This window comes from Enhydra lutris, unplaced genomic scaffold (assembly GCF_002288905.1).
Source record: "Enhydra lutris kenyoni isolate GAN:26980312 unplaced genomic scaffold, ASM228890v2 scaffoldscaffold37, whole genome shotgun sequence".
NCBI classification, from domain to species: Eukaryota; Metazoa; Chordata; class Mammalia; order Carnivora; family Mustelidae; genus Enhydra; species Enhydra lutris.
Window position 1 is genome coordinate 26,183,873 of NW_019154121.1, and position 26,087 is coordinate 26,209,959.

A 26,087-nucleotide genomic window follows, 5' to 3' on the forward strand; every position below is an offset into this window, starting at 1 on the left:
ATGCCTGCCCTCCGAAGGGATAAGTCACAACAGGGATGACTGGTACTCAGTAAGCACTCCCTGCGTCCAGGGATGGTGCCAAGGGCTTGCAAGGTATTAAATCCTCAAAGCAATCTTTTTTTTTTTTTTAAGATTTTATTTATTTATTTGACACAGAGAGATCACAAGTAGGCAGAGAGACAGGCAGAGAGTGGGAAGCAGGCTCCCCGCCAAGCAGAGAGCCCGATGCGGGGCTCGATCCCAGGACCCTGGGATCATGACCTGAGCCGAAGGCAGAGGCTTAACCCACTGAGCCACCCAGGCGCCCCTAAATCCTCAGAGCAGTCTTAAAAAGTAAAGCTTGTTATCCCCATCTTATGGGTTCAAGCACTGAGCTTCGGAGGTACTGAGTTCAATAGTTTGTCCTAAATCACAAATCTCAGGCAGTGAGCACCGACTGGGCCTGTCATGGCTGCTGCTCTCTGCTGCCCCTGGCGTTGGTGTGTTCTTGGTGTTTCCCTGGGACCCCGTGGGCTCCCACATGGTAGGATTCTTTCACCAAACGATGTTCCAGGCAACTGAGGCCCATCACTTATGTAGACGTCTTTCTACTGTTTGATGTTTGCCTTGCGGTGAACAGCTTTGTGCTCGTGCCTTTTCCCCCCTGTTTTCAAATCTCCAGACAACAGGACCCCTGAATGTGCATCTTAGGGATCTGGACGGGGAAAGTCTGCTGTTTCTAAACATGTCATTTCTTTGGCATTAACAGTAGCTAGCTGTATCAGTTTTACAAATGTATATCACGGAGTGGAACTGATATTTCGCCCTTTAATTTCAACCCTGCAGAAAATGTGAAAGACTAGTCCAGTAGACGTCCGCACACCCTTCACCCGGAATTTACCAGATGGTAGTATTTAGCCACAGCTGCGTTTTCTGTCTCTCTCAGCCTCTAGCTCTCCCTTTCTCTTTCTGTATATACGTAGATTGTTTTTCCTTTTTTGCTGAATCATTCGTAGGTATATTTCAGACATCGGGGTATTTCACTACAAAATATTCCATCATATATATTTTAGAGGGACAGTGTCGAACATAGTCGTACATAGTCCTACTACTGCTGACACCCTGCAAGAAACTGAGTATCAATATAATAATCATCGCTGCACAGGGGCACGTCGGTTAAGCATCCAGCCCGATTTCGGCTCAGGTCCTGATCTTAGGGTGGTGAGATCAAGCCCCATGTCAGGCTCCGTGCTCAGATGTTCTCTCTCCTTCTACCTCTCCTTCCTCCACGTACATTCTCCCTCTAAAATAAATAGTTAAATCTTAAAAAAAAAAAGATCACTGCACAATGCATAGTCTATATTTAGATTTCTTAATTGAAATTGAAATTCTCCAGCATCAGTTCTTCGATTGTCCCCAGAATGATTTTACAGGGCTTTTTTTGTCCATAATTCAACTAAGAATCATGCATTGCATTTGATTGCCATGTCTCTTTTGTCTCTTTGAATCCAGAATTTTTCCTTACTCTTTTTTCTTCCATGATATTAACATTTTTTTAATCTCTGTCTATCTCTGATAGACAGAGAGACCTTAAGCAAGGGGGGAGTGGCAGAGGGAGAGGGAGAAGCAGGCATGGGGAGCCCGATGTGGAGCTTGATCCCAGGACCCCGGGATCCTGACCCAAGCTGAAGGCAGATGCTCAACTGACCGAGCCACCCGGGCACCCCAACGCTGACATTTCTTAATAGGTCAGAGAATTAGCCTTGCACAATGTCCCATTACCTGGATTTGCCTGTTTCCTCATTATTGGATTCAGGTTCAACATTTTGAGTGAGTCTATGACAGAGGTGAGATTGAGCGCTTCTCCCCTTTTTTTATTTATTTGACAGAGATCACAAGTAGGCAGAGAGGCAGGCAGAGAGAGGGGGAAGCAGGCTCCCCGCTGAGCAGAGAGCCCAATGCGGGGCTCGATCCCAGGACCCTGGGATCATGACCTGAGCTGAAGGCAGAGCCTTAACCCACTGAGCCACCCAGGCGCCCCCTCTGAGCACTTTCTATTCAAGTCGGGGAATCTAGTGTTTATTCAGAGTAGTCTTCGAGGGAGGACACCGTAGGGCAGGTGAGGAACCAGGTTTAAAGAGAGAAGTTGGGGGTGCCTGAGGGGCTCAGTCGGTCGAGCATCTGACTCTTGGTGGCATCTTGGGTCGTGATCTCAGGGTCATGAGATGTGGCCCTGCAATGGGTTCAGAGGGGAGTCTGCTGGGGCTTCTCTCTCTCTGCCCCTCCCCCAAGAAATAAAAAATAAAGCCTAAAAAGGCCTGTTTGGTCTGAATCATGCCCCCCGCCCCTGCCCACTACCAATTCACATGTTGAAGGAAGCCCTACAGCCCAGTGTGACTGGATTTGGACTAAGTAATGAGGGTCACAGGAGGTCATGATCATGGGCCTGGTCCAACGGGATTCGTGCCCTTATTAAAAAAAAAAGAGGCCCCAGAGAACTTGCTCCCTCTGTGAGAAGGGAGAGAGGCCTCACAGGAACCCAGCCAGCCTAAGCCTTGATCTTGGACTCCCAGACTGTGAGAAGTAAATGCCTGTCTGAGCGCCCGTCGGCGGTGTTCTGCCTGGCAGCCCAGGCCGACGAAGAGGAGGCCGGCCCGGCTTACCCCGCCCCCTGACTCTCATGCCCACCGTGCAACTGCAAAAGGGATGTTTTAGACAATTTTTTAAAATATTTTATTTATTTTTGAGAGAGAGAGAGGGAGAAGCAGACCCCCAGCTGAGCAGAGAGCCCAATGCGGGACTCAATCCCAGGACCCTGAGATCATGACCCGAGCTGAAGGCAGAGGCTCACCCAACTGAGTCACCCAGGTGCCCTGTTTTGGACAAATTAACAGGACTCTGCAGTGGAAGATGGGACTCCGTGTTGCACAGCATCTCAGAGAGCATTTGTCTGCGGTTCTCAAGCCTGACTACGCCTGGGGATAAGGGAGGCAGCTCTGGTGCAGTGCGCAGCTGGCCTACACTCCCTATTGATGGACGTCAGCAGTTCTGGGACAGGCCCCAGGAGTGGGTGCCTTCTCCCCACCCTCCTCACCCGGAGGTCCTCTTGCCGGGAGCTGAGTCCTCAGCTTTCTGGGGCTCCCGGGGAAGGGGAGGCCGGTCTCTGAGCTAGCTGACTCACAGCCCTCCAAATGCTATTGCCTATGACATACACAGTTTTAAAAAGGTCTGAGGCTCCCAGGTGGTTAAGTGTCTGACAGTTGATCTTGGCTCAGGTCTTGATCTCAGGGTTGTGAGTTCAAGACCTGTGTCGGGAGTGGAACCTGCTTTAAAAAAAAAAAAGTAGGTTTGCTGTGGGAATTAGACTTTTTGTCATCGCTACTATGTGAGAGAGAGATGCAGCCTCATCAGAGAGAAACATCCATGGTGTTGAAGTACTTCCACTGCATGTGAACTTGAACTTTGGGCTGTGCGTCCTGCCTTCACATGGCCCCTGCGTGAACCACATCCCACCTGTTCATGGACCACTTTTCTCCTCAAATCCGCCCACTCCTCTTTAGTGCTATTTCCTGATTCTCTCATTACCATGGCCCTTCACTTTGGGCCTCTCCACCTCTGCGGTGACCCCTGTTTATAGAGCCATCTCAGGAAGGGGAAGAGAATGTTCTGGAACACTCATGTAGGAGGCTTTCCCCCTGTGAGTTAGCGTTTAGACAGATGACAAAAAACCCATGTCCAGAATACCAAACAAACCAGCCAGTGAGGACCCGTCCCCCTCCCCAGTCCTAGACTAGCTGGGGCCATGCCCTTCTGCACTTACCAACTCTCTCTCTCTCTAACTTTCTCAGGTGCCGTGGTCATACTGCATCTTCTTTTCCCAGACCCCAACCCGTGTAAAACCCAGACCCCTAGCCCCAGAGGGTCTCCATTTTAGATTAAGAAATTTTGAGTTTAGAACTTCAGCATTTATCTCAGAACCACTAAACTGACCACGGAGGACAGACTCGCAGGTGCCCCCATGATCCCACCTCTTGGTGTTTAGTCCTTGGTATGATCCCCTCCTCTGAATGTGGGCAGGAACCTGTAACTTGGCCTTTGACCATTGGAATATGACGCAGGTGACAGATGCCACTGCCACGGTCACATGAGGTTTTACAAGACTCTGCCTTATCAGTGGACACTCTTGGCTGGTGTGATGAAGTAAGCACCATGTTGAGAAGCCCACAAGAACATAGCCACCTTCAGAAGATCTGCAGGCGACCTCGGGTCTGGGGGGGCTTCCGACCGACACCCAGCACAGGAAACGCATCTGCCAGGCTGTGGGAGTCCGGACCAGATCCCTCCCAGCTGAGCCTCAGATGAGAAAGCATCTGGGCTGACACCCTGATTAGACCCTGGGGACCCTGAGCAGAGGACCCGGCTGGGCTGTGCCTGGTTTCTGACCCACAGACACCGTCAGATAATGTGTGTTTTCTCCAGCCACTGACCACGGGGGTATCGGTCATGCAGCAACAGATCAGAAATATACACAGGCCCACACCACCTTCTTTCCATTCATGAACCTTCATTCCAACAATTTAAAAACTGTCATTACAAAAGATCTGGGAAAAGCAAGAGTATGAAGAAGACATACAAATAGCCCACAATATCTCACGCTTTGTAAGTGCTGACCATGTGGCAGGCACCGAGGACCCCGATTAAGACCATGTGATCTCGTCCCCTGTGACAGCTGATCAGAGTGGGGGAGTCGGGGTAAACGTGATCTTCCAATTCTAGGAATTTGGAACTGAGGTGGTCACTTGACTGACCACCCTGGTAACAGGGGAACGTGGAAGCCGTGGGAGGCCATGTTCACCATGCCACAGGAGTAAAGAGGCAGGAAAGTTGGTCTGTGGAGAAGAGGAAATGAACAGATGCAGAGAGACAGGGATGAGAGAGCCATCTGTCCGGTGCGTCACCTTGGCAGAAAGCGGCTGTCCTGAGGGTGCACTGCCCTCGCTGGGAAACAGTGCAGACCGATGGTGTCTCTGCGGGGAGCCAGTGACTTGGAGGAGCTCAGCGAGCACCTGTGAGAGGAAAAGTCAGGATTGCAGCAGCCTCCTGGCCCTCAGAGGACACTGTGCCATGACACCACCCCCAGCCTAAAGAGAACTTTCCTCCTCCCTTCTACACTGCCATCCCCCTGTGGGGCCAAGGGAGGCTTGGAGAGTGAGGAGGAGGAGGAGGGAAGGTCAAGGTGGAGAGAACTTGAGACCTGGGGAAGCCTCCCATGGAAGGAAATGAATGAAAGTGTATATAGCAGGTTATGTAAGTAACCAGTTAAAGGAAGACCAACCTGCCACTTGGACAAATTGCAAGGCAGGAACAGCTGAAGACCAGACCAGAGAGAAGATATCGAAAGTCCAGGTGACCACAAGCCTGGACCTGTGTGGATGGCCAGTGAGGACCTGGTGCCACAGGGGGACCGTGCATCAGGCAGTACAAAGATGCTATGGCGGTGAGGCCCATTGTTCTGGAAGAAAGGATCCCCACAGCCCAGCCTACTCGGAGAGAGTCAGCCTCACCCTCCACAACCACACCATTCCTGGGAGGAAGCCATGGCACCATGGTGGTCTCCGAGGGCCCTCTGAGTGCCCTCCATGGAAACCTTGGGCTGAGCAATCCCAGTGAGAGAAAGGGGGCTCTGAGCTAGGCAGGAACTGCCTCGCTGGGCTGGAGGCGAGCCCAGGGTCTGGCTTCTGGAGAGCCCGAAGTAGAATCCAATTTGCCTGCTCTTAATGATGTTACATAATGACGTTACGTAAGCCCATGACATAAATCCGTGTCCTGGTGTCGACCAAGAATGTCCCTAAGGCTGACCTAAGCCCGGCCTTCCGCTCTGGCCTCTGTCGGGGAGTTGGGAAAATCTGTTTCCTAAAAGCTTTCCCTGACAGCAGCCCCTCTTCTGGAAGAGCCCGGGTGCGCCCTTCTCCCCAGCTGCTGCTTCTCGACTCCTACAGCCACTGCGCGCACCAGCCTTTCCCCAGACCAAAGCTCTCAGGAGAAGACAGGATGTCACCTGTTCATGACAGAGGGGTCCCCTTTGTGAAGTATAAGACTTGTCTCTGGTTAAAGAAATTCCAAGGATCAATAGGGAGTGAAGAGTCGTTTCTCCCACCCCGGGCGGGGGGTTGTCTCCCTTCCAGGCCCTCGGAATTTCTTTCCTCCCAGACAGCAGCTGCCGTGCTGTGGGCACAGGCCAGGTTCTGCCTCAACACCAAGGAAGGGTATTATTACTATTATTATTACTATTACTGTTAAAGATTTTATTTATTTGACAGAAAAGAGTGAGCACAAGTAGGGGGGAACAGCAGGCAGAGAGAAAGGGAGAAGCAGACTCCCTGCTGAGCCTGGAGCCTGATGCGGGGCTCGATCCCAGGACTCTGGGCTCATGACCTGAGCCGAAGGCAGATGCTTCAACAACTGAGCCACCCAGGCACCCCCCCCACAAGGAGGGTTCTGGAGTAATGAGGTGCAGAAAGAATTTCCACTGTTGAAACCTAACCTGTCCTCTGACCTCACTGTCCCACCCTGTCCTGCCCTGCTTCAGTCTGCCCATACTGTCCCCCAGGATGCTGGCTGGGAGCGCCCCCACCCCAGTTCCACCATCTGTCCAAACCATCCCTGCAGCCCCTCTTCAAACTCGCTCACCCCTCGAGGGAAGCCTCAGCCCTGTGTGACTCCTCCACGCTCTATCTCTTCACAAATAAGCCCTAGTGTGGGCAGGTTCTCGCGTGTGTGCATGCGCAGGCACACACACACACACACACACACACACACACACACACACACACATGAGTGGTTTACAGAAACACTAGACAAAACAGTCATGTTTGGGGCCGCCTGGGTGGCTCAGTGGGTTAAAGCCTCTGCCTTTGGCTCAGGTCATGATCCCAGGGTCCTTGGATCGAGCCCCACATTGGACTCTCTGCTCAGCAGGGAACCTGTTTTCCCCTTTCTCTCTCTGCCTGCCTCTTTGCCTACTTGTGATCTCTGTCAAATAAATAAATAAAAATCTTAAAACAAACAAACAAACAAAAGCCAGTCATGTTTGATGGAAGATTGTTCTCTGTTACTCCTGTAGTCACCTAAAAGTCAGCTGTGCTTTTTTGTTTATGGTCGTCAAAGCTATTCCACTGTTAGAGAAGTAAAAAAATATATAAATTTAAAAACCACTTGTAAAATAAAAGAACACAAAGCAAAATTTTTATATTTTGAATTTTTGAATGTCGTGATGCATCTCCAAAAACCTCCAGCTCATCGACGTGCAAGTGCAAGAGCTTGGAGGAGTGCAAGCTGCAGAGGGCCCAGGTCCGCCACGCCGCGTTGGATCAGAACCGTGCTGCCGGCAGCCCTCCTCTGCCGGACTGAGCTGGCCCCGTCACCGACCCGGTCACGTCCCTGCCCAATGCCAGGACCCCGAATTTCCGTCTCTCCTCCTCTAGTTGTGGCTCGGTACTCCGGTGAAGCTCTGTATTTTGGGTTGAACGCTGTCCCCTAAAGAGACATGTTGAAGGCCTAATCCTCCATCCCTGTGAAGGTGACCTCATTTGGAAACAGGGTCTTTGCAGATGTCATCAAGTTAAAATGAGGCCCTTAGGGTGGGCTAATCCAGTGTGACTGGATCCTTCTAAGAAGAGACATAGAGACAGACACACAGAGCAGACCACGTGAGAACAGAGGCAGAGATGGGAGGGAGGCGTCTACAAGCTGTCAACTTCGGAAGCTAAACAACAAAGAGTATCTCCAGCAGCAAATGAATTTATTTGGGAATAACACAGGAATTGCGACTTGGAACACACGAAGCATGGGGAACCACGGGCAAGTCTAGAGAGCAAAGGCGGACACTGACTTTTACAGAGGAAAGGGGAATGTGGAAGGGGGTGCTGTGAACAAGAGTTCATTGGAGGAAAATAGGAGCGCAGAGGGCTTGGCAGCCTCTCATTGGCTGCGGGCGATTGAAGCCGTGGCCTCTCATTGGCTGCAGCTGAGGGCAGCTTGCGGTTGCTAGGCGGAGAGGAAATCTTCCTTCTTCCTGCTGTGCTACATTGTGAGCTACGGCAGGCGGGAGTGGTGCGTGAGAGCCGTCCCTTCAGGCCTTTCGGACTCCATTTTGAATACGGTTGCCTTTATGCATTTTCACAAAGGCGAGGAACAGCCGGTGAAGGCTGCCGGTATCCCCAGAAGCTGGGAGAGAGGCCTGGGACGCCTCCTGCCCGAGAGTCTTCGAAGGGGCAGCTCGCTGACTTCAGACTCCTGTCCTCGGGAACTGTGAGGGAGCACCTTTCTCAGTTTCCCAGTTTGTGGGACTTTGGGACAGCAGCCCTGGGAAGTAATCTAGCCCCTGTGGTCCAGAAGGAGCCCTGTAGCAGACTCTAGTGTGTGTGTGTGTGTCTGTCTGTGCAGGCGAAGCAGGCAGAGCCGGTGAGCTAGGCAGACTACTTGCACACAGTTCTCAATCCTGGGGCCTGGAGCTGGGCCCGACTTGGGCAGCTTCACTAAGTTGGTGATGCACAGGCTCTTGTCCCAGGTGTCTACCCACCTGCTCCGCGAACACGCCCTTCCTTCTTGTGCTCCTCACAGCCTCTCTCCACCCTCTCTCGTCCCCTCCGAGAGTCACTTGCTGGACGCCAGCCCCTCTTCCCACTGCCTCTGCTCAGGATATTACAGTATGTATTTACTGTGGGACTAAGCTCCGTCCTGTGACAGTTCCTCGCTGCTAAAGATCACAGGGGACGGCCACCCTTCCACACAGACGTCCTTCTCACCACTCAGTGTGACTCCCCAGCTCACAGTCGCTCCCGGAAGGAGAACAGTTTGCAACAGATGCTCAAGCCCGCTTTCAGCAACTTTTTCTCAGGTCTGGGCCACCCGGAAATGTGGCTTCCAGCCTTGGGCCCCTGGGGCAGGAGCCTTTTTCTCTCTTCCAGGAGACAGACAGGCACTAATGCAGTGGGGCAATGTGGCCACAAGGCCGAGAGCCTAGTCCAAGGGACATGGTCACAGCGAGTTACCTCACCTCCTCAGAAGAGGCCCTCCTGACCCTCTAGGTCTAATTCATTGCTTCGTTCATTCCAGGACTGTTCACATGACTTCCCTTATACCTGGACCCACTGGGTCCACTGACTTGAGCTCCTTGAAGACCAGGAATGTGAGCACCCTCTCTGCAAGGAAATAGCAGAATCTGGTGTACAGAAGTACAGGCTCTAGGAAAATGCAAACCAAAACCACAATGAGAGGTCAACTTACACTCATTAGAATGGTTACCATTAAAAGACTGGAAAATAACTCCTGGGGCTAATAATACATTATATGTTTATAAAAAAATAAAATAAAAAGTAAAAGACTGGAAAACAGCAAGTGTTGGCGAAGATGTGAAGAAACGGAAACCCTTGTGCGCTGTTGATGGGAACGCAAAATGGTGCAGCTGTTGTGGGAAGCAATGGGGTCATTCCTCAAAAAGTTAAAAATAGGGGCACCTGGGTGGCTCAGTGGGTTAAGCCTCTGCCTTCAGCTCAGGTCGTGATCTCAGGGTCCTGGGCTCTAGCCCCGCATCGGGCTCTCTGCTTGGCAGGGAGCCTGCTCCCCCCCCCCCCACGCCTGCCTCTCTGCCTACTTGTGATCTCTCTGTCAGATAAATAAATAAAATCTTTAAAAAAAATGAAAAATAGAACTGCCCTGTGGTTTAGCAATTCCACTCCAGGGTGTGGAAAGAAATGAAATAAAAATGAAATGAAAACAAGGACACGAAGAGATATTTGCACTTCTGTGTTCCTAGCAGTATTAGTCACAATAGCCAAGAGGGAGAAGCAACTCAAGCATCCTTTGATGGATGACTTGATAAACAGAATGTGATGTATACCTACATTGGAATATTATTCAGCCCCACAGAAGGAAGGAAACGCTGCCACATGAGACAACATGAAAGAACGTCAAGAACATTATGCTGAGTGAACTAAGCCAGTGATAAAAAACTAATATTGTGAGATTCTACCGCTCTGAGGGACTTTGAGTGGTCAAATTTGTAGAGACAGACAGTGGCGTGGTGGTTGTCGGGAGTAGGGGGTGGGGAGTGACTGGGGAGCTGTTGTTTTCAGAATTTCAGCTTTGCACAATGTGTCAGGCAGAGTTCGCCAGAGAAACCAAACTCATAGGATGTGCATAGAGAGAGAGAAAGATTTGTTATAAGGAGTTTGCTTACGGGATTATGGAAGCTGGCCAGAATGACCCTGCAGGGGAGGCCAGGAGGCTGAGCCCCAAGGAAGGAAGAGGCTGGAGCTCCAAGGCCAGAAGGCTGGAGCCCCAAGGAAGCCCCAAGGAAGAGCCCATACTGCAGATCGTGGCTGGAAGCCTGTTCCCCAGAGAAGGTCAGTCTTGCCTCTACACATGTCTTCAGCTGGTTGCGTGAAGTCCGCCCACATTCTGAAGGGCAAGCAGCTTTACTCAAAGTCCACCTATTTCAATGTTAATCTCATCCCAAACCCCCCTCCAAGAAACATCCAGAACAATATGTGGCCTACTCTATGGACACCATGGCCCGGCCAAGGTGGTACATAAAATGAACCGTCACACAAGACGAGAGGAGTTCAGGAGGTAGATGGTCGCGACAGTTGCTCAGTGATGTGAGTGCGCTGAATGCCACTGAACCGCGCCCCTGAAAAGGGTTAAGATGTGCGTGTTCAGGAGCGTCTGAGTGGTCCAGCTGGTTATGCATCTGCCTTTAGCTCAGGTCATGATCCCGGAGTCCTGGGATCAAGCCCCATATCAGGCTCCCTGCTCAAAGGGGAGTCTGCGTCTCTCTCTCTCTCTCCCCTTGCCATCCCTCTGCTTGTGCTCTCTCTGTCAAATAAACAAATAAAATCTAAAAAAAAAAAAAAAAAAAGATGGTGCGTGTTCAGGCTATGTGTATTTTACCACAACTCAAAAAAATCTTTTTTTTTTTAAAGGACATTCTGTAGAACCAAAGCACTGGGTTGCCTTTATCACACACTGCTATGTGATTGTGGGCAAGTGACTGAGCCTCTCTGAAGCCCTTTTACCTCCTCAAAAAAACAAAGCCAAGGACAATGGTGCCCACTCATAGGGTGGTAGTGAGGAAAAGGGAGCTGCCCCTGCAAAACCCTTAATTTGGGGAGTACTTAGCACAAACTAAGTGTTCACAATATTTTAGTTTATGATTGTTATTCCCAGCACCTCATAGTGCCTGACACGTAACAGGTACTCCATTCATGTTTGTTGAGTGAATGAATGACCTTGTTCAAATGACTTATTTGCTCTGTGCCTCAGTTTCCTCATCTATAGGGTGGGGATAATAATGGTAGTTATTGTGAAGATTGGCTGCGTTTATACACACACACACACACACACACACACACACACACACACACACAGAGAACTCAGGTCAGGGCCTGGCACACAGCAAGTATTAGGTGAATATTAGCTGCGGTTATTGCCGGTGGCGGTGATGGCAAACCCTTCTCACACCACCTGCCCCGTCCCGCAGTAGTTCTGGGGTACTCCCTTCGGAGCAGTGGACACAGGGCCATACGGTGTGGCCGCCTGCACCGTGAAGTGCGGTAGAAGAAAGGACTCCCGATTATTTGATGCTCCACTAGAAGAGGGAGGGACCAGAGAGGCAGGTTTGCTGGGCACTGACGCCGAGCGAGACAACCCCAAAATACCTGCCCTCCCGGGGGCACCACACCTGTCTGCGCGGCTCAGCACTTAGTTACCCGCCATCTTGGATGGTTCTGGAGTCTCCCACCTCCTCTCTGTCTGCTCTGGTCCTAGTGTCCTTCCAGACTCACTCAGGAGCCTCCTACGTGCAAGTCGACCCTGACTGCTCTGGCCCGTGCCCACCCCTTGTCTGGACCCCTCCCGAGCCTGAGGCTGGGCCATAGCACCCCGCGGGAGGGTCTGGGTTCTTCACGAAGCTCAAGCCTTCCCTCCCTAAGGCTCAGGTTGTGAGTTGGCTTCTATTGCTTCAGTGTCTCCTGGAACAGCCAGAATGCTGGGCCCCCGAGTGACCCGTGGCTTGTCCTCCCTCTGGACTCTAAATGCCACGAGGGCGAGATCTTTCCTCGAATTCCCTCCCGTGTTTGCACGAGGCTGGGCAGACATTACAGCTTAACCAGTCTTAATGGGTGGAAAATGAAAATGCCAGAGTGTCCCTGCCCGTGGAGTTGACCAGGCTTGGGACGCCTGGAGTCCTTGACATCTGTAGGGATGACCAGTCCTACCAATGGAGAGGGGGAAGAAACGGGAGGTCAGGCTTCAGGCTGTGTGGAAGTTTCTCTGTCTTACTAACATGGGCTAGGCAGACCCCACTGAAGCCTGGATGAAGACTCTCACGTTTGCCCACTTCGTTTGTCCATTTCGTTGCTGCCAGATGCCCTCTTTGTCACTAACTTCATTTCCCAAGCACAGAGTCACCTAGAAAGACAATAGGAAGAGTCTGAGCGTCTGAATCTGCCATGCACCGGGCTGGTCTCTCACCGACCCTCTCCCCTCCTGCTCAAGGCGAGAAGCAGCAACAGCACAGGAATGGAATGTCGGGGGACGCTGGGTGCCCCCACTCATTGGTGTTCATCCTAGAAGAAGCGGTGGCACTGTCGGGGTGGTCCAGACGTCCTAGGCCGGTAAGAAGCACCATCTTCTGTTCACCACTGTGTTCTGATGCCAGAGGCCAGCGTCTTTCTCTGCCTGCCCTAGCAGAATGGCTCTGGGGTTGCCTTCCGTCTAAGATCTCCCAGTTAGATCATTTGGAGGTTAGGAGATTGGGATGGGAGCGAGGTGAGAGTCCAGGAAAAGACCTAGAGGAGGAAGAGTTTGTTGGTCAGGACTGAGTCCCTTGCTCTTATGCGCACGGGTCACCTGAGTGGGGATGGCCACCAGAAAGCCTGGGAGATGATAGCGATGAGGTCGTGTCCCCAGCCCACCCATCTGAGATGGAGTGCGGCGGGGATACAGAGAGGCCTGAGGACTCTGATAAAGTCTAGGCCACGAGGAAAGGCTAGGCGGACGCCTCGTGGGGACCAGGCCTCCACGGTGTTCATCGTCTCTGTGAACTATCACAATTCATGGAAACTTGCTGGATATCCATTAATTCGGTGGGAAGTGAATTTGGACCCCATCTCCTTCACATGCAAGAACTCGGGTCTTCGGATGGAAGAGAGTTTTCTAACGTGTTGGTAACTACAGGGACGTGGAGCTCATTCCCCTAGCTACCAGGACAGTGGGCAGGCTCTAGGGTAGCCCCCCCAACCCCTGCTAACACCGCAGGCCTGTACTGGCCTCTCCCCGACCCCAAGAGTAACCTTATTGACCTGTGCCATCACATAAAACACAATGCGACAGAGTTTCTGTTTGGGATGAAAAGGTTCTGGAAACATAGCAGTGATGTTTACATAACGTTGTGAATTAATGCCACCAAAGTGAGTACTTTAAAATGGTTTCAATGGTCGATTTCACGTACTGTAGATTTTGCCACATTAAAAGAAAAGTTTGGGAATCGCAGTTTCCATGGCGGTTAGGAGAGAAGGGGGAGGGTCGCTGGGTGCGAGAGAGCAGGATCAGAAGACCCCACGGGGGTTGGGGGCTTCGAGGATCATGGGTGGGAGACGTGTGGGGAGAAGGCAGGGCTGGAGCCATCCTCTCCCTCCCTCCTTGCCTGGGAGCCAGACCCCGTCTCTGCTCAGCTTTGTGTTCAGGCCTCTTCTTAGAGCCACAGAGCCATTCAGCACTTATGTGGCATTTCCTTGACATTGAACTCATGTCCAGCGTAAACTCCTGAGGGCCATGTGGTGTGGTTAAACACCTCCATGTTGTTCCGTGGCTGGTACAGGCCAGGGGTGGGGCGCAAAGACTGGGTTCTCTACCCAGTGGCTACTGCCAATCTTGGTTTGGAACACGATCAGGGAAAAATAAATAAATTTTAATGAGTTAATAAAACATTTCATCTTCTACAGAGAAATAGTGCACTTGTGCTTTACTTCGCAGAGCACTGTCTCGTGCTGGGATGTGCTTCTAAGGTAAAAATTTGCTGCTTTCCCAGGATGGTCATACCTGGGCTGGCTCCCTCCGGGGATGGCGTGGGGGGCGTATATTGTCACTGAGACTGTCACTGTTCCACTCTGCACTCCTCCCTGGGAGCAGCCCTCAGGAACTCGGTCTCTCCCTGCAGACTCATTTACGTTTTCAGCCTCGTCTCCTGTTTAGATGACCACCAGACTCGACACTAAATGCCTCGACTTCTTGCCAACAAACTCGAAGGATTCAAAGATACACCTTGCCAAGAAGATTCAAGAGAATGGGAAGTCCTGTAAATGTCTGGGATGTGGAAGGTCTCCCCAGATATGCTGCAGGGTCTAAAGATTTTCTTTTTTTCTTTTTTTTTTAGCAGAGAGAGAGACAGAGAGCATGAGCAGAGGGGGAGAGGGAGGAGCAGAGGGAGCGGGAGTGAAAGAATCTTGTGTTTTTTCTTTTTTTTAAAATTTTATTTATTTATTTGATAGACAGAAATGACAAGTAGGCAGAGAAGCAGGCAGAGAGAGAGCAGGGGGAGGCAGGCTCCCTGCCGAGCAGAGAGCCCAATGCGGGGCTTGATCCCAGGACCCTGAGATCATGACCTGAGCTGAAGGCAGAGGCTTAACCCACTGAGCCACCCAGGCGCCTCGAATCTTGTGTTTTTTTAAAGGATTTATTTATTTACTTGAGAAAGAGAGAGAGCGTGCACACTTGCATGAGCAGGGGGAGGGGCAGAAGGAGAGGGAGAGGGAGAATCCCAAGCAGATTCCCTGCTGAGTACAGAGGATCGTCTCACAACCCGGAGATCATGACCTGAGCCAAAACCAAGAGTCAGATGCTCAGCCGACTGAGCCACCCAGGCGCCCCGGGAGCAAAGGAATCTTAAGCAGCCTCCATGCCCAGCATGAAGCCTAACGGGGGGGGGGGGGGTGATCTCAGAACCCTGAGATCATGACCTGAGCTGGTATCAAGAGTCAGATACGTGAACCGACTGAGCCGCCCAGGCGCCCCTAAAAGTAGTTCTTACACAAGAATTTCAGAATGTTTAGAGAAATATAAACATCGGTATGACCAACATAAATGTCGCTTGCATGTGTTTGATTTTCAAAGTCTGTGAGATGACTTTTGTTTCTCGGGAATCACAGGTTCAGTGCCTGGGAGGCCTGGGAGGAATGGGAGGCCTGGGAGGCCTGGGAGACAACTCAAGAGAGCGCGGCCGATGGACGGGCCGGGGCCCAGCACACTGTGCCTCCTCTCCCACGTCTGAAGAGGCCGACTTCCGCTCAGCGCCAGCCGCTAGCTTTTTCCAGCTTCTCCCAGGAGAAGCTGGAAATCTAGAGTTTCAAGTGAAATTTCCAAGTATTCAAATGCTGCTGGGGCCAAACTCAGTGGCACCTACTTACGGCCTCACGGCCACAGTCCCCTGGAATCCCCCACTCATTCTTGGCCACAGAAATTAAACTCCCTGCATTCAGACCCACATGTCCTCCTTCCTCTGCGTCAAGGTCAAAGAGACCTAAGCCACCTCAGTCGTCCACCGGCACCTTGGTCTCATTTTCTTCTCCCTTCTGGGGGACTGTGCCTTTGAGATTCATCGTTGCGACCTGAATTCTGTCCCCATGGCCCCGGAAGCAGGTCACGGCAAGGCTGCCAAGGATCTCCTTGCTGCAGAATCCAGAGGAGTGGAAAGTTCTTATTGTGTGGTCTCTGGACACCCTTCAGCTGCGGACTTCCTCCTCTGTCAGGAAACACTGCCTTTCCTCAGCCCTGACGGGCACCTCGGGGCTTCCCTTTCCACTCTCTGGCACCACAAGCCCCCAATCTTTCTGGGCTTCTCCGCACGCTGTCCCCTGAACGGGACCGTCCCGAGGGTTCTGTCCAGAGCCCTCTTGGCTCACTCTATACTTGGTTCTCGCCAATTATCCACTGCCCCACAGCTTGACAAACATGTTGGTGGGCCTTGGACCTCTCTCCAGCGCAGACCCCCTCCAGAGCTCTGCACCCACATGGCCTGCTTCCTGCTGGATCCAACCCCTCGGCAGATGCAAATCTGTGCCCCCAGGGCAAGACGGCTCCCCCTCCTCTGTTCCCCATGTCAGCAGAATGCTGCTGCCGGGTAGTCAGTCGTCAAGCAGAAATCAGGCTGACATTGCCACCCTCCATCTCCGTCTCCACATTGGGCCACTCATCCCGAGTCTGGTATCTCTTAGCCAGTCGTCTTTCTTTTTTTTTTTTTTTTTTTTTTTTAAAGATTTTATTTATTTATTTGTCAGAGAGAGAGAGAGTGAGAGAGAGCAAGCACAGGCAGACAGAATGGCAGGCAGAGGCAGAGGGAGAAGCAGGCTCCCTGATGAGCAAGGAGCCCGATGTGGGACTCGATCCCAGGACGCTGGGATCATGACCTGAGCCGAAGGGAGCTGCTTAACCAACTGAGCCACCCAGGTGTCCCGCCAGTCGTCTTTCTTAAAATGCATCCGTGTCTACATCATCCTAGTGCTCCCCTGCCTAAACCCTTCCACGGCTTCCTGCTGCCCCTGGATAAAGTCTGAGCTCCCTGATCTGTGCTGAGGGCTTTTCTAGTCGGCCCCTCCTAGTCTTCAGGCTCCTGGCCCTCTCATTCAAGACTCCCTCTCTGAGCCTCTCTGTGCTGGACTTTGACCCCTGCGCGTACCATCTTCCCCACCCCCCCCTTCACCTGGCCCCTTGTGTTCATTCTCCAGGCCTCACAGTAGAGATGTCTTCATGCTGGGGGTGCCTGGGTGGCTCAGTCGTTAAGCGTCTGCCTTCGACTCAGGTCATGATCCCAGGGTTCTGGGATTGAGCCCCGCTTCGGGCTCCCTGCTCAGCAGGAAGCTTGCTTCTCCCTTTCCCACTCCCCCTGCTTGTGTTCCCTCTCTCGCTGTGTCTCTTTCTATCAAATAAATAAATAAAATCTTTAGGAAAAAAAAAGAGATGTCTTCATGCTGCAAGCCTTCCTCGACTTTCCCTAGATTTGGGATGCCCTCATCACATCCCTTCCCCCCAAAGCCTTCTGGGCTTGCCCGAGGATTTCTGATAATTCCTGCAAGTATGTCTGTCTCGCTTACTATTCTTTCCCAGTGCCCCAGTGTCGTGCCTGGTGGGCAGGAGGCACCCCAATATCTGTTGGCGAGGGTTATTTTTGGTGATGGTAATGCTAGAGTTGGAAATGGCCTCAGCCCTTATCAATCAACAATCTATGGTAATTAGAAAGCAGAGTTGCAAGAAAATGGATTCTCTGCTCCATGTCCCGTGAGAGGCCCAGGAGTGGTCAGACCTGGTTAGAGCCTTCTCCCAGTCCAGCATGTTCTCCATCATCCTCCCCTCCATCTCACTGCCAGCCAGCCAGCTAGCCAGCCGGCTGGGCACACGTGGCTACAGAGACATCTGGATCAAGCATCCACCTTAAAGACAGAAATTAGGGGAGATGGTGTTGGGAAAGCAACATTCATCTGCTGTTCACGTCCTTCACGCTGCCAGGCAGGGTGGCAGGTGGGGCTGCTGTTCTGAGATCCCCTGGGGACAGTTCCAGAGCCCACACCATCTCCATGGCAATGGCCACAGGGTGCCCTGCCCCTCTCTGCGTTCCCTACCTTGGTAGCCTCGGCACCTGCCATGAGACACGCATGTTCATGTTTCTTCCATCAAGCATCTGAGCTAAAAGCAGGGAGCAGGATAGTGGCGCGGTGAGCTCTATTTTATTTTCATTTCCTAGAGCCCATTACCAGTGCCTGGCTAAATTTAGCTCACGGGGGGGGGGGGGGAGGAAGGGCTGGTCCTCTGGGGGAGGACTGAGTGGGGCAGTGGATGAGAAGAGTCAGGAATTGCCCGTCTCCCGCGGTGCTCATTTAACAGCCCCCAAACCTTCAGATTTTGATTTTAATGACACTTTAAGTACACACATACTCATTCTTTTCACTCCCCCTGGAAAGGCTCCTGACCCAGCCTGTCCTTGGCAGGCTGGGGTCCAAGAAAACAAACGTCTGCTTTCTGATGGGGTCTCTTGGTGGGATTCTTTCCAGGACTCACGTTCCCAGCAAGGGCTCACTCTTAGCATTGTCTTTGTCACAGAATGCCAAAGCTGGTCATCCTGCCCAGACTTCTTCCTCTCCGGCAAGATAAAGAGGGCAGAGAACAGCCATCGGGGCCCAGGCCGTCGTGCTTACCGCCCAGAAGATGTCGGGCATGGGGTCTCTCCAACCAGCGAGCCAAAGAAGGCTCCTGGAGAGAACACGGCTCAGAAGAAGAGGGGGGGCGCCGCTGCCTCTGAGGGAGTGGGCCAGGCAGGGGCCGAGAGGTCGGCGTCGGCGGCCGCGTGGGCGGCCTCGCCGTGGATGCGCTGGTGCCGCACCAGGTGGGTTTTGCGGCTGAAGCTCTTGCCGCACTGCGGGCAGGAGAAGGGGCGGGAGCCGGTGTGGATGGCCTGGTGGCGCACCAGGTTGGTTTTGGAGCTGAAGCTGCGGGCGCAGACGGCGCAGGCGTGTGGCCGGCTGCCCGTGTGCACCGCCTGGTGGCGGCCCAGGTGCGACTTGCGGCTGAAGCGGCGGCCGCACTGCGCGCAGGCGAAAGGCCTGGCGCCGCTGTGGGCTCTGGAGTGCGCGACCAGATTGGGCCTCGAGCCGAAGCGGCGGCCGCACTGCGCACAGGCGAAGGGCCGCTCGCCCGGGTGCACCCGCCGCTGCCGCGCCGGCTGCTGCCCGTGGGCCAAGCCGCGCCCGCAGTCCGCGCAAGAGGACCGCTCGCTGGCGGGAGCGCCCTGGGTCGCCGGCGTGTCACCGGGCGCGCAGGCCAAGGGCTCGGCGGCGGCGGCGTCCACGGTAGCGCCCAGCGCGCACTGGTCGCACCCAAAGGGGCGCCCCTCGCCGCGGTGCAGGCGCTGGTGCGTGGCGAGGTTCTTCTTCCAGCCGAAGCTCAGGCCGCAGTCGGAGCAGGAGAAAGGCTTGGGCCCAGGAGGGGACGGGGTCGGGGACGGGGCCGGGGAACCCGGCGAGGCGGGCGCGTCGGGAGAGGAGGGGGCGCGGCCGGCCGCCTCGTGCACCCTTTGGTGCCGCACCAAGTGCTGCTTGTGCGTGAAGCTGCGGGAGCACCGGGCGCACTGGTAGGGCCTCTCGCCCGTATGGATGCGCTGGTGGCGGATCAGGTGTGTCTTTTTGCGAAAGCGCTTCTCGCACTCGGTGCAGGGGAAGGGCCGCTCGCCCGTGTGCGTCTTCTGATGCGAGCCCAGGTGGATCTTCTGGCTGAAGCGCTTGCCGCACTCGGCGCACGGGTAGGGCCGCTCGCCCGTGTGCGTGCGCAGGTGGCGGGTCAGGTGCGCCTTCTTGCTGAAGCGCTTGTCGCACTCGGAGCAGGGGAAGGGCCGCTCGCCCAGGTGGCTGCGCAGGTGCAGCAGCATGTGCGCGCGCTGCGCGAAGCTGCGGCCGCAGTCCGGGCAGGCGCACGGGCCCTCGCCGCGGTGCAGCCTCTGGTGCAGCCGCAGAGTCAGCTGGTCCCGGAACCGCCGCTCGCACTCCCCGCAGCCGTAGGGCTTCTCCGAGGTCGGGGCCCACCCGGCCAGCGCGAGTCCTTCCAGGGCCCCTGGGGGCCCAGGCTCCAGCTTGTACGCAGCGGCCAGAGGCCCCAGGTCCGGCGCGGGAAAAGGGCCGGGGAGTAACGCTAGATGCTGCGGCCACTCGACCTCCTCTTCCGCCTCCTGATCCTCCTCCTCCACCTTCACCTTCCGTATCATCCACTCATCCCCTGGAAAGTCAAAACCAGACGAGCCAATTAAGCCCCATTTTTATTCCGGCCCATAGGAGCCCCGCTTCTGGAGCCACGCCACCGTCTGGCTCTTGCTCTCTCAGTTCTACTGGATGTTTCCAGAGAGTGTCCCTGGTCCATCCTCCTCCTCAGCTCCTCGCAGCCCAGGAAGCTGGTGAGAGCCCTCAGCTCCTCCTGGGGGATCTCTCCTAGGCTTCTGCAGGTCCGGGGAGCGTTTTCCCTGCCTCTGCAGAAGGCGCGTGTACTTTTGTGGCCCCTGAATATAAAGGTTGCTCCAAGTTCAGGCCTCAGGCTTCCCTCCACGTTCATCTGCTCACAGTGGCTGCCCCAGATCTTCCAGCCCTTTCTGGAACCGCATTCTCCCATCAGCTGAGCAGCTGGAACTCCTTTCTAGTTGCCTCTCCAAGGTTCGCCCTAACCCTAACTCCCTCCCTTCATTCTGGCCTCTGGAGCCAGGCAGGAAATCCCAGTGTAGGAAGAGGAGGATGGAGTTTGCAGGAATGGGGGAACCAGTAAACAGTGCCCATGTCGGGAGAAGCAGGGAGCACCCTCTGGGGAAGCAGGTTGGAGGTCGGTCCCACTGGAGCTTTGTCCCTCCTGGGCCCTGCAATGGTCCAGCCTAGACAAAGGAGCTCAGGGCCCAGACTGGGAGTGTCCACCTGGGTTCTCCCCTGCCACTAGCCAGTAGTGTGACCTGTTAACTTACCCCTGTGAGCACTCCGAGCTCACTGCGCTCACTGCGTTCGTTGGCTTAGGTGTAAGGGTTGTGTTAGTTCATGGTTCCTAATCTCCTGGCGACTTTTACCCAAATGCATCTCTGGGAGCAGGATGCCTGATCTCTTCTCTTTCTCTAAAGCTCCCAAAGTCATTCTTGTTTAAGAACCACTGAACCAGAGGATCTGAGTTCCTGTCCTAGGCATAAACGCTCCTCTGTAGCCAAGCTGGTCTGCTCAAATCCCGGCCACACGGCAAATTTTCTGTATTAAAGTCTCTTCTCAGCCTAGAATGTTTTCCCATCCTCTGCCCCACCATCAGGGCTCATGTCTACACCTCCTCAAAATGCAGCACGGGTCGCCAAAATCTTTGAAAAATCCAATGCGTGAGCATCTCTCATCTACCTACAGCACTCACGGAACATGGTTATACTTCCTTGCAATGTGGCCCGATTACCATTTGTTCTTTTAATTCCTTATTCTGGTTCATATTGTCATCTCAGCTAGATTTTAGCTTCTGAAAGGCAGACGTCTTGTGTTCCATTTCTGTATGTGTCTCATGAAAATGAGGACTGCCACCACTTATTGAGTGCCAACCGCCTATGACACACGGTCTATCCGCTGGCATAAAGCTTCACAGCAACCATGAAGTGCATCTTCTCCCTGCTTACAGGTGGGCAAACAAGCTCCTGCAGGTGAGGGAGCCTATCTAAGGTCACTCGGCTGGGACATGGGGAGGCAGGAGTCAAACAGGGTCTGTGTCCGCCAGGGGCAATCTCGTTCCCTTCTACCTAACACAGCCTGGACTGAGCAGGTTCTAAATAAACCCCTGGAATAAAGGACATCAGTCAGGTAGAAGGTGCCACGTGTGTGGGAGCTGGAGGGAGTAAGGGCAGCACAGTGAAGAGAGAAATCAACCGTTCCGTCCCCCTGGGTGTGGGGGACACGAGTCCAGCACCATAGAATTGGGGCATTGGGGGACCACCGAGACCAGTGGAGATTTGGGGGGAAGGGAGCTTGTCTAGGGGGAAGGCAATGAAAAGATAGGTCTTCATGGGAATGGCAATTCAAGTCATCAACAAATACACATGCAGACAGAGGGAGGCAGGAGAAATTAAGACTTCTAGAGGATGTTGAGGTGAGGGTCAGTTTCTCTGGGTGACCAGCCTCTCTGAGTCCTGTCATCTGTGCTGTGGAGTTCCCTCTGGGGGCCAAAGCTCTACGGCAGAAAGGTGCCAGGGACGGATTCATCCTAGGTTGGAAGGGCCTGGAGTGGCTGCCTCATTCAGATAGCAGCCGGGAGTTGACAAGGCCCCTATCCCCTCTGCCTGGGCCCCCGGTGGTCTGGAGGGATGGAAAGACTCACCTGGGCAGGAGCCCATGGGCTCGGCCTTCTGTGGCGTGCATGCCTGGCCTCCTCTGCCAGGGCCTTGAGTTTCTTCAGTGTGGGCGCCTTCCTCTGGTCTGGGGGCCTCGTGTCCTGGAAGAGAACAGGCTACCTCAAGGACTCCAAAGACATCACAGAAGGACAGAGGTCCCCACTGGGGCCATCAAGCAGGGGCTTTTGAAACCCCAGTCCCAGTCCCCCTGGCAGGATTGTGTCCCACATCATAGCTGCAGGGACTGAATTCCCTGCTGCCCCGGGGGCAGCCTCAGGCTCCTTCAAACGGGGGCAGCTGTAAGCAAAGGCTGTGAAGGCTGCGAGAGCCGCAGCTGCGAGGAGCTTCTGGAATATGTGTAGGAGGTGGTGGAAGCAAGGAAAGGTCCCTGCTCTGAGGCTTGCAGGAGACTTCTACAAGGGGGGCTGCAGACCTCCCAGATGGCAGATGGACCCAAGTTCCAGGCAAATCACTGGGCAAGACCAGAATGTCAAGAAGCCAGACGGGCCTGCTTTCTTGTCTTCTCCCTCTGGGAGCTACTCGGCCACCTTCTTCACCTCTTCCGAATCTTGCTCAAATCTTACCTTCCCAATGGGGCCCACTCTCACCCTCCTACTATTTAATCCTGCAGCCCGCCCCACCCCCACCTCAGGCCCTTCCCCATAGCACATATCCCCTGAGACAGTCTATAAGTACATTTTTATATTTGTTTGCTGACTTTCTGTCCTCCCTAAGATTAAGCTCCTGGAAGGCACGGATCTTTGTTTTTGGCCACTGAGGTATTCCAAATATGGAGAAGAGTACCGTGGCACTTAGTAGGTGCTCAACAAATACCTGAAGAAGGAAAGGTAGATGCCTCCCCGAGCCACTGCTCCTGGTCCCCACCTACTTACCAGAGCATGTGCCCAGCATGCTGTCTTCCCTGGAAGGGGACATCTGCTCCTGGTTATTATGGGACCCTTCCCCAGGCTCACTTTGGGGGGCCATCTCCGGCTGTCCCACAGAGAATCCTGTTATAGGCAGAAGGATGGGGCCAAGTAAAGCGTCAGAGTATAGAACAGTGATCAAAGGGAGGGGCTCTTCCTCTTCCCCGAAACAGCTAAGGGGCTTTTTCCAACTTGCTCAGGAAGGAAGGGTCTCTAGCCAGCATGAGAGGGGAGAGCCAGGCTTCCCAGCAGCCTGGCCAGGTGTCCTTTGTGTCCTCAGTGCCCCTTTGCACTGAGTCAAGAGCAGGTGAAGGACGAGAAAATAGATGGAAATATCCGGGTACTCCAGACAGGAGTCCGGGAGTCTGCAGGTGCACCTACAATGGGCATGCGCGCCGTGCGCAACGGTCCCGCACAGCCTCGGCCGGGCCCGACTTGAAAATAGACCCAATGGAACTGAGGCTGCCCTACAGGCTCCCAGGGGTCTCTGGGGTCTCAGGGTTACCATCTCTTGAGAACAGCCGGGCTGTCCGAATGGTAGGGAAGCAGCAGGCCTAGGGTGCCCCTGGATCCTGCCTCCCACCCACCCACGTTCCTTGAGTGTTGCCGGCTCACCCAGGGAGCTGAGGGCCTCAAAAGTCTCTCTCATGGCAACCCAGGGTAGATCCTCCTGGGAATCAGGCCACACACCCTGAGGAGAAAACACATCCTTGTTCACATTCTTCTCCGGACAGCTGCCACCTGGGCCTTGGCTCTGCCCAACTTCTCCCCATCAGTGATCCCCAGGAGCTCCAAAGATGATGTCCCCAGGGACAGGTAAGGGGCATGAGGGAAGATGGGTTTCAGAAAGCAAAGAGATCTTTGCAGGGCAAGGCCAAGGCATTGAAGCCACTTCTGCAGGCTCTGGTCAGTTCCAGAAATCAGCTGCAATCCTTCCCTCACCTGGCGGGTCTCTGAACCGGGCCCAGCCCACCAGTGCTCCCCACCCCCCAGTGCCCTTGCCTGGGGACGTTAGGAATCAATCGATTCTCCATTGGGGGGGGGGTGGAGAGTGGAAGACCCGGGTGGGAGCCAGGAACTTCATCTCCTAGGCCCTCCAGCTGTCACTGCAGGAGCTGGCGAAATAGGAGCCAGCCGAGGGGCGGAGGTGAGTGTCACTACTGGGCAACTGGTGGGGGAGGCCCTCCAAGGAGGGTCTTTGCTGAAGCAGGAAATGGCTCTAGCTTCCTTTCCCCAAAACCCTACCTCAAAACCATCGCCCCTCCCCCTCAGGGCTTCCCCAGGCAGGGACACCCCGCCCTCGAGCCCCCTTCCCAGCTCCTCCTCCAGCGGGTTCCCTGCCCCTCCCCCCACCAGACTCCCCTCCCCCCCCATCTCTCTGGCAGCCTTCCCTTTGCCTCTCCCTTCTCCGGCTCCCTCTGTCTTCCGCCCTCTCTCCCTACCGAATCTGGCCCGCTCCCCAGCTCCGCCCCCTGCCCCGCCCCTCCGGCTCCTCCCCCTGCTCACAGCCCGGCCAGCCCCTCCCGGCCCCCTCGGGTAGGCCCTCCCCGGACACCGCCCCCCTGACCCTCTCCTCTGGGCACACTTGGCGACAGGGTTCCCCTCCTCCTCCCCCGGCTCAGGGCCGCCTTCCCCTTCCCTCCCGGTTCTCCCCCAGGCTCCATCCTCCTCCCCAGCTGCACACCCTCTCCCTTCCTTTCCCCCTCCTCTTTTCCTTCCTCCCTAACGCCGCCCTCCTCCTCCCCGCTTTTCTCCCTCACCCCGCATTCCCCTCCCCTCTCCCTCTCCTCCCCCACTCTGGTTTCCCTTCCTTCTCCTTTCCTCTCTTCACCTCAGTTCCCTCCCTCCTCCCCCTCTCCCCAGCCCTCCTCCCCGCTCTCCCCACACCATCCTCCTCCCTCTCTCCCTGCCTCCCTCCTGCAGCTTGCCTTCCCCTCCGAGGCCCCCGTCTCCCTTCCCCCTTTGCCTCCCCAGCAGGCTCTCGCTACCCTACCCTCCCGGTCCCCAGTCCCTAGAACCGCTCTTCCCCTCCCCCTTCCAGTCCGCTCCCGAGCTCTCTCCCTTGTCCCCAGGCTCCCCCAAGCCTGGGAGTCTGTGGCTTACGGCTGAATCTGGACCTTCTCACTGAACCTGCTCCTCTCCACCCCTGCCTCCCAACACACCTCCGCTTCCCTCCCCTCTCTCTCAGTGGCTACCTTCCCCATTTCTGCTCCCCACGGACTTCTACCGCCCCCCAAGTTTTCCTCCCGATCAGACCCCTCCCCTCCCACCTCCCCGCCTCCCGTCCGTCCCCTAGAGCCTCTTCTCGCAGACCTGACTACACAGCCCGGCCCCTCCCCGGCTCCCGGGCTCACCTGTCAGCACCCTCCTCTCCCGCCCCTCCCCAGAGGCCTGATCCCTTGGCCTCGTTGCCCCCCTTCCCCTACGGCACCCTCCCACACTCCCTCTCCCCTTTCCGGAGACTCCTCACTCCCTCCCCTCGGGAGCCTCCCAACCCTCTCCCACCGGACTCCCACCCGGGCCCCTCTCCCCAGCCTCCGCCCCTCCCTCCAGATCCCCGATCCTCCTCTCCTCGACTGCCGTGACCACCCCCAAGCCAGACCCTCTCCACCCAGCCCCAGCCCCTCCCTCCTCCAGCCCCTGCCCCTCCCCTGCCCTTTCTTTCCCCCACTAACCCCACCCCACCCCCTCCAGCGCTCCCGGAGCCCCCACCCCCCGGGCTGTCACCTGCGCGGAGCGGGCAGTGACTGAGTGTCGGTGTAGAAGGGAAAGCGGGCGGAGCCGCCTGCCTCTGGGCGCCTCCACCGCCCGTACCTGGCGGGCTGGCGGGTCGGGTCTCCCCGCTGCTGGCGGGACCCAGGCGCCCCGGCCTTCTGCCCCGGCCGGTTCTGCTCGCAATGGCGCCCGCTGCCTGTAGCTCGGGTGCCGACTGCCCGAAAGACTGACAGACTGACAGCCCCGAAACTTCGCGGGGAGGGGAGAGGAAAAGACGCGGAGGGAGCGGGAGCTGGGAAGCGGCGCCCGGCAGGGGGGAGGGGAACGCGGAAGCAGGAGGGGAGCAGCCGGGGACCCAGTGGGGGAGGTAGGGGCAGGGGGGTGCTGGAGTGGGGTCGCAGGAAGGCGGCACGGCGGGGACAGGCGTGCAGGTGACGGTGTGGAGGGACGGAGGCCCCGAGTAGGTGATGGAAAGTGGGAGCCTAGGAACGAGGGGGGGGGGAGAGGGGGGGGGGGAGGGGAGGGAGGAGGGGGGG

At 55.1% G+C, this 26,087-nt stretch overlaps 1 protein-coding gene across 1 annotated transcript; it reads right to left on the minus strand.

Annotated features, from left to right (window-relative positions):
* Nucleotides 1-18,074: 18,074 nt before the first annotated feature.
* LOC111154488 (zinc finger protein 467) lies at nucleotides 18,075-23,971 on the minus strand. Its single transcript, XM_022514102.1, has 4 exons — nucleotides 23,452-23,971; nucleotides 22,804-22,920; nucleotides 21,898-22,011; nucleotides 18,075-19,797 (listed from the first exon to the last, which is right to left on the minus strand). Exons 1-4 carry the CDS (start codon nucleotides 23,483-23,485, stop codon nucleotides 18,299-18,301), a joined length of 1,764 nt encoding a protein of 587 aa, XP_022369810.1. The 5' UTR covers nucleotides 23,486-23,971; the 3' UTR covers nucleotides 18,075-18,298.
* Between the last annotated feature and the right edge of the window lie 2,116 nt (nucleotides 23,972-26,087).